Raw genomic sequence first — 16,046 nt, forward strand, 5'->3', positions numbered from 1 at the left:
TCGGTATAAAATTCCAACCATGTATATCCAGCTTTTCACACTTTTGTCTGCTATCATTGTGACTTGATTCCACTTTATTCTTTTTGAGATATATTACGCTGATTGTACAATCTCCTTTTATGTTTACTTAAAAGGTGTAATGTGTCTTCCTGAACAGTCTATCCTGTGTGTGCAGCCAGGTAGCCCCTGCGCTACATAGTTGTAGGTAGAACTAAAAAAGATTGCATAATCGGATAGTAACATGTATGGTCAGATTTAGATTTCTACAGCCTCCTCCTCCTCTGCCAATGAGTAAAATGTATCATTACTGACTACAATCCTGGCAGGATGTGAATCCTTAACATTTCTCCTAATGAAAGGCACATTCTTTCTGGAAAACGCCCCAGAAATAAAGCAGACAGGGTTTGTTTTGTTTTTTAACACATCCGCAACAAAGCACAGAGCTGTGAATGCACCCTAAAGCTGTTCTGCTGCAGTTTTCCATTTCAATGTAGAATATTTTTGATGGAATTGTGTATTATTTTTTTTAGGTGCATGAAATTCATAAGATGTACCTGTTCTCTGTGTTCCTGGGATATTTACTACAGTTTGAGAACTCTGCTCTGCTGACATCCCCTCTGCTAAGCCTTGTTGTGGGTTGTATGATTGCCAAAAGCCTTCAGGTACAGCATGATGGAATTGGAGCCTTATGAGTTGCGTATATACCTCTTAGATTTTGCTATTTTATATTTGTTAAAGATATCCACTTGATCTTATCAGTCTGCATTAAGGTTTTTATAACTTTTCTTTTGTGTATCGAACTACATGTACATGTGACAGCTATATTTACTTATTATGCACTTGCAGTCGTCCTCAGCCTGGCTTTTGGAGTATTGCGTCCAAATCCCGATCGACTGGAAGTGCAGGCATAGCCTGGAAGTGATCCTGAGGCACTGAGTTCCATGTAGGACGCTTTCCATGCTTAGTCCTGGTAAAAGTTAGCTGCGTAGCGCTTCCTAGTTCCGGAGCCATTGACATTACCCTGTCTATGGAGACTCAGTGAGTAGGCCGGCCAGGCCAGGCACCAGCAGCTACTTCAATTATTCCCCATTCCTGGTAGTTTTACAATGTAGGGTTTAAAGTGGTGGAACTGTAGGATGCTGAGTCATCCAACAGCATCTGCTGGGTGAAGTGTTGTGTGCATGCACGTTTTCCTGCCATACAACATCAGGGAAGCATCACCCCGCTTTTGCTTCTGCTTAAAAAGAAGTATGTGGAACTTCAATTCATTCATGCCACCGGCCTACAGTGACATTTGATCACCTCCGGCTCACCCTCACCTGCAACAAGTTGTCTGGGTTTCTGTAGTACCTGAGGCCTTGCTGCATACCCTGAGACTGTATATCACTTTACCTCTACACAGTCAAAACATATCTGATTCTAGACATAAGGGAGTGACCAGTTCCCTTATATCAGGTGCCCCCAGATCACATTTTTCTAACTGTTCGGGGGGGGGGGGCTGCTTGCATTGTTTATCGTGGTGCGCCAGTGTCTGTAGCCCGGAATCATGTTATCCTCTGTTCTTAGGGTCTGTTCCATCCTCGCAGTGCTCCTTGACTGCGTCGGGTGTGGTTGAACCCACTTGGCTGAGGTTTTTAGCCTCGTCATGCAAGATTTTATGTACCAAGTCACCCAGTTATTTGCTGACTGTGATTTTACAAGTGTACTCCCACACCCTCTTCTGCAGATTCTATATCTGATTTGTTCACAGCCTTAGCGGCATCGGTCGCAGACACTCTGATTCTGAGTCGTTCCATTCCATGACAGATAGGTTTGCTCCTGGGGAGTCGCAGTCTACTGCTATTACTCCCAAATTAATGACTTAGGCTCTTATTGATGCAATGTGCACTATTCTAAAACTAGCCTAACTTCTACCAGCCTTGGGTCATTCAAAACGCTGCAAAGACCTTGCTCTTCCCACTGTTTCTCTGGAGATTGGAAACATCCTGAAAAGCTTTTTTCTCCCCATTAATTATTATTAGTTTGTATCCATTCAGTGAGGATTTTGTTCAGAAGTGGTCTATTCCCACTGTGAGATCCAGCAGTGTCCTTCCTTAAAAGGGTGCTAACCATTCCAGTAGAGGACGTGTTTGTTTTTCAGGACTCAACTGAAGCCCTTTCTAGAGCTCTGTTATCGCAGGTGGACCCTGCCCTTCATCTGATGCTAGCTGTGATCTTACTTTGCCTGACCATGTCTAACTGGGCAAAATCCTTTAGAAGAGATCTAACTGCTGCTTAGGTTGTTTCCTCGCTTATAGAGTACATGGAGCAGATCGCTGTAGCGTTTAATTTCAGCTGTGACATTTGCTAGAAGCCTCTTATTTCGCATGTGTCTCATGTCCATCCATATATGTAGGGCACTAAGGCTAAAGTGGTGGACTGCAGAACCCTTGTATAAAAAGATTTTGATCCACTTGGTGTTCAAGAGACGGCATCTCATCAGATCAGCTCTTGACAACATCATCAAGGATGCTGTTGGTGGCCAGAGTACCCATCTTCCCCAGTGGAAGAAGCCTAAGGAACAGACCACAAAGTCTTCTCCCTCTCTGTCAGTTAAGAAACATCTTTTTACCGTAGTTTCTCTACTCCCTCAACCTCTACGTTGAGACCGCCATTGTTTGGTTCTTCATCCACCTGCAGGTCCTGGCACTCAGTCTACCAAATGCTCAGAGAAGATTTCCTCAGCATGAAGGTGCGCGCCACTTTCCAAAGTGTGGTAAGGGCATTTGTTAACCTTAGCGTTTGCTTGGACAGCTTTCATTTCAGACACTTGGGTGGAGGAGATGGTATCTCAGGGCTACAAACTGAAGTTTAACTTGCTGCCCCTCCTCCATTTCCCTCCTCCAGTCTCCAACACTCATGATTCCCTCTGCCTAGCTGTGTTATAGTGCTACTAGGTCCACTTGAAGATAAGCAGCTCTTAACTTGTACTTTTCACTTTTTCTTAGGTCGGAGTTAAAAAGGGCACATTCAGAGCGAAAGTGATGAAGATTATGTACTTTTATTTGGCATTTACCATTTCTGTATCACTGCATTATTTAATAAGGGTAAGTAGTCTTGTATTGAGAATGGAGCTTATCTGACATCTGGTATACAATGGGAAATAAAGCAAAACTACACAAACTGACACATTATCAAAAATACAGCATGTCCTATTTCTTAAGCGGTTGTGTAACCGTCTATGTAGAGATTATGATCACAAAATATCTCTTCTGTGCACCATGTAAGAAGACAATGTTCCAATGCTTTTGGGTGGACTAAGCCTAGATCCACATTTACATACATTCATGTTATTTAGAGCACCCAGTTGTATTTATTTGGCCCCATTCTTTTGGCTGCAATGAAGGCATGTTTCATGTATATTACAAAGCACTAAAGTGTGAACCCAGAAATCTAGTCTTTCAAGAAAAGTGTTTGCTTTTGATGTGCTTGCATGATATTGATGCTCCGGTTGATTTTCACGTGCGTGAATAAATATATTTCTAGCTTCTAGAATGTGTCAGAATTAGAACCTCTTTTGAGTGTTATTGCTCTCTGTCTCCCCTTTGTGGAGATTTATCTTTGCTTCCTGTACTGATGAGAACACTGGCGGGAAAGAGTATCCTCACAGTTAGGACTCCGAAGATAATAAAGACCTGACAGAGGTTATCACCCAAGCCCACTCTATCCAAAAAAAGGGTTTGGTTGAAGATCAGCTGTAATACGGCATCTATACTTTTACAGGAGAGATGGTCTAGAAGTAAGAGAGCTCTCATTCTAGAATAGATTTTGAAAGTGCAGCTGCAGGGCTGTGATTCATATCCTTCCTGTAGTACATTATTTATTGCGGAACTCCAGGGAAAATCCAGGGAGTCCCACTGCAAGGGGAACTTTAGGTTTTTCCCATAGTTCAGCTTCAAGAATCCAGAACACACATGTGTTATGGCACCTTTTATACCTTTCTCAGGTCAGTGACTTACCAAGTAGCGAATAAGTAATAGGAATGGCAGCTCTGGAGCTTGCACCATAAAAAACAAAATCAGGAATAAGAGCTTCTATATTTCTGTTGTGACCGGTTACATAAAAAATGTTTTCTATCAAGTTTTCATCATCACCAGATCATTCTCTCCAGGTTCACCCTTTTCCCTACCAAGTTAAAATACTGAATAGAAAATATGAGGTTATAAATATATATATTTTTCTTTTAAGACCGTGATTCCTCATAAAGAAAACCGTCAGCTTCTGAAATCTCTTGAAGTAAAATTTGGACTCAACATGACCAAGTAAGACAAACAGAACTTTCTTTACTTTAAACGTAAAGCCAAACTCAGGCCAAAACCTTTAACTTTATTTGTGGGGGGGGGGAGACAATACATAAATACAATGTGGGATTCCATAATCTCCAATGTGAATATGGTAATGTCATATACTTCCCTTTTCTTTACTCTTCTTTTATGACTGTGCTTGTTCTGTTTTACATGCTGCTACGCAGTACAGACAAAGAAATCAGTTATGGCATCTAATCTCAACTGTTACTTTTTTTTTTTTAATGACTGTTCCTGAATACTACGCTCTGTCCATGCTACTTCTGTATATTGTTGATCCCTTATTTCTCTGTAATATGCAGTTGAGTTGTTTCTCACTTTTTTTTTTTTCTAATATTATTTTGTATTATGAGTTGGTTAGAGTAGGAGAGGTTTACCACTTCAGCTCTCGTACCTATACACCCCTTATGGATCAGGGCAATCTTTACATTTCTTCTATGAGCCTGTTTATTCAGAGATAACTTTGTCATTACTCAAGATAATTAAGTAATACATACTTTGTTTTGGGGGACAAACTAGATTTACCTTTTGTAAATATGTACTTTTTAAATATTTTTTTCCTCATTTGATCAGTGTTGGTTAAAAAAAAAAAAAAAATTCCTTGTAAATAAAAAGAATTGTATTTTATAAATTTGTCCCGTTTCGGAATTACAGTAAAATTATGTTTCTGGTACAAAGCATGACAAAGTTATTTGCAAATTAAAAAAATATTTTTTCTTTTTTCTTTCAATTTTGTGCATTTTCTTTTTATGCTACACTGAAAAAATACAAACAAAACAAAGAAATATATATATTGATGGTAAAAAAGAAATAACCAAAAATTAGCAGAAACATAATAACTAATGGAAGAATGGTAGGAAGCAGTTATTAGGAATGATTAGGGTTAACTGAAGGTTATTAAAGAGCGCCAGGTAATTTTTTATTAACCCTTGCAGCAGGGTTACCCCCGCAATTTAAGGGTTAAGTGCTCATTTTGGTCTAGGGTTGAAATTAACAAAGTTATACTCACCTGATTCTCCGACGCGGCTTGCTTTTAGAGCGGTCCCTGGAGCGTCTCTTCCCTCTTCCCCCACCCAACCAACCCCCCCCACTCGTTGAAGTGTGCTAAGGTCCCTGAGTCATTATGTTCTATGCACATGTATAGGACAAGAGGACGCTGAGTGACGTTTCATTCTTGAAGCAGAGGAGGAGACAGGCTGCAGGGGCCGCTGCCACAGCTAGCCGGCTCGGAGGATCGGGTTAGTATAACTTTTTTTATTTGCAGCCCTTGACCAAAACAAGCAGTTAACCCTTGCAGTGCTGGGGTAGCCCCACTGCAAGGGTTAATAAAACTTTACCCAGAGTTCTTTAAGGGGTTGAATAAGGATATATTTTATTGGAAAAACATTTTTGGTTTACATATGAATGAAATGGTAAATACAATTACAGCTTTGTGGGAGTGTGTACTAGCGCTGGGTTACTGCGTAATATAACGATGTACGAGGTGTGTCCTTAGAAACTTTGTTGACGTTTTTTAGGATGTATCTTTTAAGTTTAAAATCCTCAAATGGCTAAAACATCTGTCAAGGTTTTTTTTTGCTGTCTGTGTCATCGTCGTTGTGGTGTCCACGTAGGAATTGTGTGCAAATGTTTTCAGTAGTGATATAGAAACAATAAAAATCTAGCTGAGGCCCAAAGCTTTCTCACTCCTATCCAGAACTAAATCACTATATTTTGGCTGGAGTTTGGATTCGGTTACCAGTTTATTCTTTGTCCTTTTGTGTCCTGTAGGAACTTCACGGTGAATTGGTTGCTTTGTCAGAAGTCCTTCCAACCACCATCTCAGGATTACCTCTTACGGCTCACTCAGTCTTCCCTGTTGCCTTTCTACATCCTCGTCCTGCTCATCTGCCTTTTCTCCATATCACAGGGAATATTTAAAAGAATTCGGTAAGAAATTCCCTTCATTCTGAAAAACCCTTTTTAATGTTGTTCAAGTCTGCGTATTGTATTCCAGTCAAATGGTTTCTGTATAGTTTTCCTAGAAGAGAGTAAATAAAGTGCAACGTATGAAATTTCATTTAAAGTCCCCTGCCTTTTACAGTGTTCACTAAGGCTACTGACCATACAATCTCTTCTGTGCTGCTTTAAACTGAAATTGTTGCCAGATTATGGGCATTCACTTACACATTCCTAAACTGTAAATTTAAGTTTAAGACAAGCCCCTACGTTGCTGTGAGCACTGTGGATCAATTCATATTCAATGTTATTGCAGGAGCTCAGCAGCTCATCTTATTCTCCTACCCTCTGTCAGCACTGACTTGACAGCCTGCCAGCCTTCTAATCCCTAAAATAAACACAGAACAAACACACAGAAAGAAGGGGAGAGCGGAGTGCTGAGACGCGACTTGAACTTCTTCACTGCTTCTCTTGTGTATTTTGAGGATGAATTTCTCCACAGTGCCAGCAGCTACAAGAGTCAGGAAGGTTTGCTTCTAAAGCTCATTTACTGCTTCTTCGTAATATGTAAATATGATTGGACTGGATTGATCATGCTCATTGAGGCAAGGCTTGGTTCCTCGTGAACTTGTGCATGTTACTTGTTGCTTTCAGTCGTAGTCTTCATTGCCTTGAGTTCCTTTGCTATGATATACATTATGTCTTAATTGCAACATTATTTTTACAGTGGTGAGCCTATAAGTGCTAATATCCTCCCCAGGGAAGGACGGATAGGAGAAAGACCAGAGGTCATCTATCATGTCATTCAAAGTCTTCTCCTGGGCTCCCTTGCGATGACCTTTGAGGGGTAAGAGACTCGAGATTTTATTTGTGTGGTCTGTATGTTACATCAACTGACTTCCTTCACTGTCCACAGACGCTGTTTGGAATAAATACAAATATGAATTTAAATACATTTCTTGCATATCAGACACAGACATACTGTACTAAGCATCTCTGGAACTTAAAGGCCCAGCTTTACAGACACAAGCATCTTTATATTGTCTTGATCTTAGCAATAGTTTGTATTACTGTGCAATGCTCCGGTTAATATGTGAAGGTTTGTGTTATCAGAGTGAAGTACTTGTGGACGCCCTATGTCTGTGTCCTTGCTGCCTTCGGTGTTTGTTCCCCCGAGCTGTGGATTACACTGCTCAAGTGGATCCGCGTGAAAACTGTACATCCAGTCTTGATGGTGAGAAATCCACATTAGTCCTAAACTGTACTAGTGTCTTGATAAACAGACTCTCTACAGTGCTGCTTTTTTTTTTCACATAATGAATTATTTACTAGAATATTCTATAAATGGCACATTTCTTTCCTGTTTGCATTACTGACCTCTGTATGGTTGTTTGTTTTTTTCATGAGTTTTCAGTTTGTGTCTGTGTGGACCTTCCCTCTTCTGCTTTCACTCTTTGCAGTGGTTGATCTATGTACAAATGTAGTCTTTGTACAGAACAAAACAGCCACTGGAATCCCCCTAACTAGATGTGTCATTTATTTCTTAGAACTTTAAAGTGGACCTGTGCTGTGTCCATGCAGGGACAAGTTCACTTTCACACCTGCTGCAGTTGCATATATATTTTATCTTCCACTGTCCCAAACTGCTCTGTCAGTCCTATACGTACCTGTCCCCAATCTAGCTAGATATCACCAATGAGGATACACAGCTGCTTGTTGAAAGCTTCTGAGCAGGGCCCCTGCACATGTGTTTTGGAGTCTCTCTTCAAACCTGTGCAGTTTTTACTCTGCCATGGCATGGAATAAAGGTGGCCATACACTGTACAACCATCGCAAGACCTTAGTCTTGCGATGGTTGTAAAGTACTTAAAAAAACGTACGATCTGCCCATCTTGGACAGGCAGATCGTACTTGCGATCATCGAGGACGGCAAACGGGCAGTGTGCGCGTGCGCACACTGGCCCGTTCGTCAGTTGTCGAACAAGCAGGCCACTCACTCGCCGAGAATCGTACGATTCCCGGCGGGTTTTCTAGCCTGCTGGCTCGACGGAAGACGTGCGACCGTACAGTAGAAACGGTCGCACGCCTTCCATACACTGCACGATTCACGTACGATCGCGGGATTTCCCGCGATTCTCGTACGAGAATCGTGCAGTGTATGGGCACCTTTTGAGCGCATAGGACTAAATGGAGAGTGCAGAGTATATGCCTGGACCCTGCTCGGAAGATTTTGACATTCGCCTCTGCGTCCTTGGAGATAATTCTCTGGATTGGGAACAGGAGAGTAAAATACTTGGTGCCGGGGATAGGGACAGGGGATAGTACAGTATAAGTTGTCACATCCTGCCCCTCCTGAATTGTGGGTTTCTTTGCTCTGCAGGCTGCTATTTTTTAAAATCTGGTGTGGCTCTGTCCACACACCTGTTACATCTATTCACAGATCTTTTGACAGTGCCTGTGAATGGGGAAACTACAATTCCTGTATGCCCCCGCAGCAGAAGGGCTTGTTATTCTCAATGGAATACAAGTGTGACTTGTAGTCCTTTCATACTTCCTCCTGTTCATGTAACTGAAAATCCATACCTTGGTACGCACCGAGGCTGCAGGAAGAATCTCCAGGAGCCAGAGCTTTGCGCCCGCCATCCACTGATCATGGTTGGAATGCTTTTGTGGCTCCAAAGCAAAAAAATTATAAATGCATTTTTTTCCCTTTTTATGAATATATGTGCATTTTTTTTTCTTTTAAAGGGAGACTTTAGCTTTAAAGCAGGTAGGAGCCAGACAATACATTATTATCGGAGTCTAGTCCTAAAGATTGACTAATTTGCATATTGGCAGCCCTCTTAATTTTAGGAACAGAACAACTTGTTTAGAATGTGCTTCCTTCTGCATTCTTTGTGATTTACTGTATAAGATGTCTGTTTCTTTAATAAGGCGACCAAAAATCTTCCCTTAACTGGACTCACTCACTACTATAGACTCTGCTGTCTGACACATGTACCCTCCCTGTCTTATTTTATAGGCTTTCATCTTAAGTGCAGCTGTCCCCACTGTGATCGGCTTTAGCTTATGGAGAGAGGTGAGGTCATCTATCCAAATGTTAGTATAAAATCTGCACTGCAAGGGTCAGTGGATTTGGCTGTTGCAGTTTTGTATATTGTCACTTCTTCACATTTGCAGTATTATTGGTCTAATGCAAGACAAGACAATATAGAAGTTTAAAAATATGAAACATATGGAAGACATTTTCAATAAAATGTGTTGCTCTGTTATGTTATATTATAAATCATACATGTGTTAAAGACTGGACTGTCAGCCGAAAATCTGGGTCTGAACGTGATTCAGAAATGATTTGAGGATCTCCAGCCGAGTGATACACAAATAAGATAAATTTTTGTTACTGGTTATGGCATTTAATGCATTTTTAAGATTTAACTCCTGAATTGAGTGTCACTGTAGCATTTATTTCCATGTAATGGAAGAGCCATTTTATTGAATATAGGTCTTTCTTACACATGCCAGTTAGTTGAATATAACCATATAACAACAGGCTGTTCGCTCACAGTTTGTGTTTTGCTTACGAAAACAGTTCTTACCCAAGATCGTCAACGAGTTATCAGAACTGGAGGAGCACTATGAGTCTGACACTGTGGAGCTCATGAACTGGATAAAGTAAGAGATGATCTGATGGTTCCTACAAACTGGCAACATTGTGTACACAAAAAAGAGTAAAGTAATAATGTTATATCTCTATCACCTCCTCTGGCACTGTACCATCAAAGCTAAAAAAGATATACAGTACATTATAATGCATGCTCATGCAAGTGTGCGGAACTGTACATGAAAGCATACACTGGGTTCATTAATGAAGAACTCCAGCTTCCCAGCCAACCAGCATGGAGCCAGCTTCCCGGGCAAGCCGGCTCCATGCCAGCGGGAGCACCAGTATCAGTACTCGGTATTGGAAGGTACCGAAAGAAAAACAGTAACATAAAAGTCACAACCCCACCCTCTGCTTTCTGCGTTTGTCTAACATCAGCTGTAACACCCTAATAATCCCACCAACGCTGAATTACTCCTTTATATTGTGTATACGCTGTAGAACATCTAACCTTAAATTACACACAAACAGACTTTTCTCTTGGACATTCCCATTATTATTCTCATTGTATTGAGCTTAATTATAGGTGCTTAAGCCATACATGTATGTTTAAACATTTATGTCTGTACATACCATAGGTTTCAAAGAAATTGTGCAGAATGAGCATTGTGTACTAAACACAAATTAATTATTCAATGTTTAGTACACAATGCTTAGTCATCAGCAGCTGTGCTGGTCTTTGTTCCATGAATATCACAGATATTACTGCATTGAAGTGAGTCAGAGCGGCAATGAATTTCTGATCCACTGTGCCAGGGCTAAAGCTTGCTTACTGAAGGTGACTGGTATAAGTGTAGTTTGGAATACTGTGAATCAGCTTGTTTCCTTCTAAATTACCAGTCACAGGGGGTCTTTCAGCTCTGACTCTTGTCTTCAAACACCAAACTTACAATGATTTCTCTTATTTCTATTTTGATTTTTTAAATATATAATTGTTTTATTATAGCTGCTCGATAAGTGCATTTCTGGCAGGATGTTTTTTTGCAGAGTTGTCCTGTTCTCTCTGCAGCCTTAAATGAAGCAGCTGGCCAGTTCACCTCTGTGAGCTACAGAACACCCCCATGTTATGGAAAGAAGGAGGTGTTTTTCTGTCTTAAAGGAGAAGTATTGGGAGAGTAAAATTTACTGCAGGTGTCACATGCCGGCTCTATAGATCGAGAGGTGCGTGATCATGAGCTGCTGATTGCTCAGCTCACAGTCTTCTCACTGCAGAGAGCAGAGACTGTCAGCCACCGCTCCCAGCAGGGATTCCTCCCTCCTCTTACCATTTCTCCAGCGTTCATTGGAGGGGCAGACAGGGAACAGGGCTGGCACAGCTAGCTCTAGAGAGGAAGAGCCAGCTGTCAATCAGGCAGTGAGGTGTATCCTGACAATATTGTCAGGATCTTTCTCCTGCTGCCGTGCGGCTCTGCGCTGTCCACAACTAGCAGGCAGTGGTCCCCTTTGATGCTGACGTTGGGTCAAAGGAAGACATTACTAAATGTCATCCTCTGACCCAAAAGAAGACAAAGGCAAAAGAAGGTTTGGCTTTAGTTCTCATTTAACACACTCCCTATCCTAGGGTGACAACTTTGCTCCCTTTATAGATACAGTACAGTGAGTGAACATTGTGACAGGAAGTGTGTTACTGGCCCGGTAAAAATAAAGGGGAAAAAAATATCTGAAAAAAGAAAATGAATGCAGCCAGCTCATCTAAGGACTGGTAATCTACAATATGTTACAGTTCTTCAATAACATTTAAGACAAACTAAGTATGAACCTAAACAAAATGATAAAATGATATTACTGCAGGTTTACCTATGAAAGAATAATTTTTTAGATTCTAGCAGAACCCTATTGTGATTGGTTCTCTGTAAAGGTAACCTGTGTAAGCTGCCATTACTGACCTCTGGAAAATTCTAAGTGTGTGGCAGTCTTGCTGATGCATTGGTTCACACTTTCATTCACTAACCCAGAACAAGAATGCAGATAAGGAATTTTGCTGCATGCTTGGTCCAGGGCTGAAAAAGCAATGAATTCAGACAGAGCCAGACATCAAGCGATGGAACGAGGGCTGTGACAGAGTGAGAAGGTGGCAAGGGAGCATGATGAAGCCCATCTTGGGGTGAAGGGCAATCAAAGGCACTGTCACTTGGATTGAATGAACAAAGTGACAGTGAGTCTTTGAGTCCTGATTTTTCTTCGGGGCAGCACAGTGGGTGCAATAGGACTTCATGTTTGGACATGCATATCATTCATCTATAAGATGATCCTACTGACAAATGATGTCACATTAAAGAGAGGATCCTCTCATGTATAACAATAAATAATATAGCCGTTTCATTGTCATTTTGTTTGCAGAGGTCAGGCTCCCCTGGCTGCAGTGTTTGCTGGGAGTCCTCAGCTGATGGGTGCCATAAAGCTCTGTACAGGTTGGATGGTGACAAGTTTACCTGTGTACAATGATGAAGAACTGATGAAGAGGAATGAACATGTAATGTATACATTTCCTTTTTCTATGTTGTTGAGCAGTGACAGACCTGTAGGCATTTGCAACAGTGGGTTAAGCCTGGCATGTTGCCCCTAAATTCAGAAACTTGGAGCCCTGTGCTGATTGTTGGTGTGCTTTGTGGAGGTTTCCAGTGCCTCACCTTCATGCTTCTGTATAGAGAGTTTCTAATGACACTCCTACATCTCTTCATAGAGCTCTGCATTTTTTTAATGACTACATCTTTTATATATATATATATATACACAAACACAATGTGATAGGTTTGGCACTTGCTTAATAAAACATGCATAAGGTAAAATTCCAATTGGCAAAAATTGCATTCCTGGTAGTTTCTCTTTAAAACATTCCTCTGCTGGCCACTAGAGGGAGACAGATCAACAGTTTAATGAATGCATAACTATTTTGTTGCTCTTACTGCTCCGTTTGTAGCATTTGTATGATACTTGTTGTCTTGCAGCATTTGTACGATACTTGTTGTCTTGCAGCATTTGTATGATACTTGTTGTCTTGCAGCATTTGTACGATACTTGTTGTCTTTCTTGCAGGTTTATCAGATCTATAGCATGAGGTCAGCAGAAGACATCTACAAGATCTTAACCTCCTATAAAGCCAACTATGTGGTGATTGAAGATTCAATCTGTAATGAGGTGGCTGGATTGAAAGGTTGCAGAGTAAAGGATTTGCTTGATATTGCAAATGATCATGTAAGTTCACCTTTCCACCAAAGTGAAAATGATTTGGGCCCTAACTGGTTGCTAGGTTTCCCCTCCTACTCCCAGAATAAAGAGAAAAAGAAACAAAGTGGGCAGACACATTTTTCTCAAAGATGTTTCCCAAATACACTTTTTGTATAACTGATATAATGAGGCAAGGGTTCCCTAAAAAGTACCTGTGACTTGCTGTTTTAAGCCCATTTCTGGCGGCATTGCTTGTAAAAGTCAAGCTGGCCACCGAGGACCCCAGTGTTTAATGACCACCTGATATTACTAGTCCCCTTTGATGACATCACTGACTAATCAGACCCAGTGGCTGCTGCTCCTTTTGATGGTCTGATCAATGATCCATCCCTCATTGGACATTAGAACTGGCAATAGGGCCGCCAGGTTTGTAGTTAAAGACCAATTAGACTTTTTAGCAGTCACATGCATAGTTTGATTGGCCTGCGATGTCACTGAGAAAGGGGGAGCGCAATGTGTTTTGTTTAGTGTTCATGATTTCCAAAGGCTTCCCTGCTGTCAGAGGTGACCTACAGACCTGAATATGTCTAACACTTGCCAAAGACAGAGCTACAAGTCTGGAAGACCTCGAATTGGTTATTGTTTGACATAATCCTGCTGGTCCTCCAAAAACTGAAATTTGAGTTTTTGGTAGAGGTCAGATGATTAACCACTTGCTGTCCGGAGCAATATCTAGCAATATTTGCACACTCATGTTAAAATTGGAAGAAGTCTAGAAAACAGCTTAAACCCCCCAAACAATTATATATATTCTGAAAGCAGAGGCCCTGTAGAAAAAAAAATAGGGAAAGCTTTTACTGTTCATCAGTTTAGTGTTAACAGTGATTGATGGCCCTAGAATTATTGCTCTCATTCTGACGTTCGCTGCGATATGTAACGTGTGGCACAATTTTCGTTTTTGCACAAAAGCATACTCGCCGAGTGTTTCTGCTTGTATGAGCATGCATGTGGGGGGCGGGGGACTTTAAAACATTTTTTTTTCATTTTTTTTATATGTGACTATGGCTGAAGCTATTTAAGTGTCATGTCACGTGCCTTATAAAAGGTGGGAAAAAGGTAATTTTCGGTTTCAGCTGACGAATTCTGCTGCGGGAGCAGGGGTGGATCCAGAGTCTAGTCCCCTTTCCTCTCCCACCACCGCTGTGTCCACTGCCCCCCCCCGCCTCCCCGGAGGGGGTGGGGGGGGATCCCCGGATCCGCCACTCCAGCTTTGTATAATGTATTGCTGGTATTGGCTGTATAATCATTATATAGGAATGCAGAATACCGCTAGCTATACATTATACATCAAGTCAGCATACCACCAGCCCCACAGTCTCTCAATCCCCCCCCGGACCAACCATCACCCATAGTCTCCCCAGCCTCACCTAACTCCTGCAGAACCTTTCTCCTGAGTCCTTGGCAGCCAGTGAAGGGAAGGGAGCGCAGGAGAGGGTCCTTACAATATTCCAGACAGCAGGATGTGGTTGCCTGGTGGTGCCTGCAGAGTCTGTACAGGCTCTGCCGGGCTAAACACATCTTACAGTGACCGGTATTTTCAGAGCCACCTGTACATTCCCGCACTGCGGCCAGGACATACAGCTGACACTGTCACAGACTTTGCTGCTGTTCAATGTAAGTCTGTGACAGCTGTATGTCCTGGCGGCTGTGCGGGGATGTACAGATGTACTCAGGGCACACTAATACCGCGGGTGGGAGAGGCAGGAAGCGTCTGTATTAATTTCAATGGCATCCCAAACGCACCTCCCACCCACCCACAGTGTGATTGCCCGCACTGGAAAGCACTGTACCGTGCGTTACAGTGCAGTGCGATTGCAAATAATTGCGCATTCAGTTTTATTCTGAAGTAAACTTTGTAACACTGCATTTGTGCATTTTATGTTAAACTAAGGATGGTATTTATTTTTTTTATTCGATCAATCGATTCATTAAAAAAATAATCAGCCAACGAATCGATCTTAAAAAGAATGATTAGTTGCAGCCCTAGTTTATATCTACTTTAACTTTACCCTACATATGGTCAGTTCTAGCTTCCTCATGTTATGTAATTAAAGCACATGTTGTCTATCTGCATATTTATGTCTTTAAGTAATGCCTGTGTACCTGCATAAATTTTTCTGACAGCCTGTTCTTCCTGCTGACAGGTGGTGAACGAGGATGGGGATATTTATGCCTACTCAAAATATGGACGCTTCTGCCACGAAATCAAAATGAATTATTCTCCGTATGTGAATTACTTCACCAGAGTGTTCTGGAACAGGTCCTATTTTGTGTATAAAATCAACACTCTTATATCTTTCCAGTACTGACAATCGTGAGGATTTATGAGACTTTGTAATGCATTGCTGTTCCTCTTCCGAAGCCCTCATGGGTGTGTGTCTGTCACAGCATGGGGTCATGTTATTATGGCTCCGTCTAATGTGTGTAGTATTGGCTGATTGTACTGCGAGCTTGGTCCAAGAAATAGTTGGATCGAGAGCATTCTGATGAGACAGTGTGAATGTTTTATTGTTTGTATCCCATGCTTTGAAATATGCAAATTGATAAATATTTTATTTTGTTTTAATACATGTATTGTTTCAAACAGGTTTCCTTTTTAAAATGTGGAGATACTTTGGCTCTCATGTGAGACGGTATATCACCAGGTGCACCATAAAGGATAACCCGGTCAAGACCTTGCATTCAGCTTCATAACATGATTCCTTTATGATCCTTTGTGTCTGTTTTGTAAGTCCCGTGTAATGGCTGCCTCAGTTGGGCTGAGCTTAAAACTCAGACAGAGCATGAAATGTAAAATAAGCCCCACCCCCTCCCCCCATTGTTCTGTTGCTCCATCACAGCTCCCAGTGCCTTCCAGTATGGGGAAGCATGTGACC

The 16,046-nt window shown here is 41.5% G+C and overlaps 1 protein-coding gene across 1 annotated transcript in view; it reads left to right on the forward strand.

Moving 5' to 3' along the window:
* Positions 1-15,496, forward strand: part of DPY19L4 (dpy-19 like 4 (C. elegans)) — a 29,479-nt gene extending 13,983 nt beyond the window's left edge. The window contains exons 10-20 of the mRNA XM_018567224.1: positions 531-662; positions 2,988-3,086; positions 4,228-4,301; positions 6,114-6,272; positions 7,009-7,128; positions 7,395-7,515; positions 9,304-9,360; positions 9,871-9,953; positions 12,283-12,415; positions 12,979-13,137; positions 15,315-15,496. Coding sequence (XP_018422726.1) covers positions 531-662; positions 2,988-3,086; positions 4,228-4,301; positions 6,114-6,272; positions 7,009-7,128; positions 7,395-7,515; positions 9,304-9,360; positions 9,871-9,953; positions 12,283-12,415; positions 12,979-13,137; positions 15,315-15,479 — 1,302 coding nt within the window. The 3' untranslated portion in view covers positions 15,480-15,496. The remainder of the gene's footprint in view (positions 1-530; positions 663-2,987; positions 3,087-4,227; positions 4,302-6,113; positions 6,273-7,008; positions 7,129-7,394; positions 7,516-9,303; positions 9,361-9,870; positions 9,954-12,282; positions 12,416-12,978; positions 13,138-15,314) is intronic.
* Positions 15,497-16,046: the final 550 nt, after the last annotated feature.

Source organism: Nanorana parkeri, unplaced genomic scaffold, assembly GCF_000935625.1.
Source record: "Nanorana parkeri isolate BGI_ZX_2015 unplaced genomic scaffold, ASM93562v1 scaffold1023, whole genome shotgun sequence".
NCBI lineage: Eukaryota > Metazoa > Chordata > Amphibia > Anura > Dicroglossidae > Nanorana > Nanorana parkeri.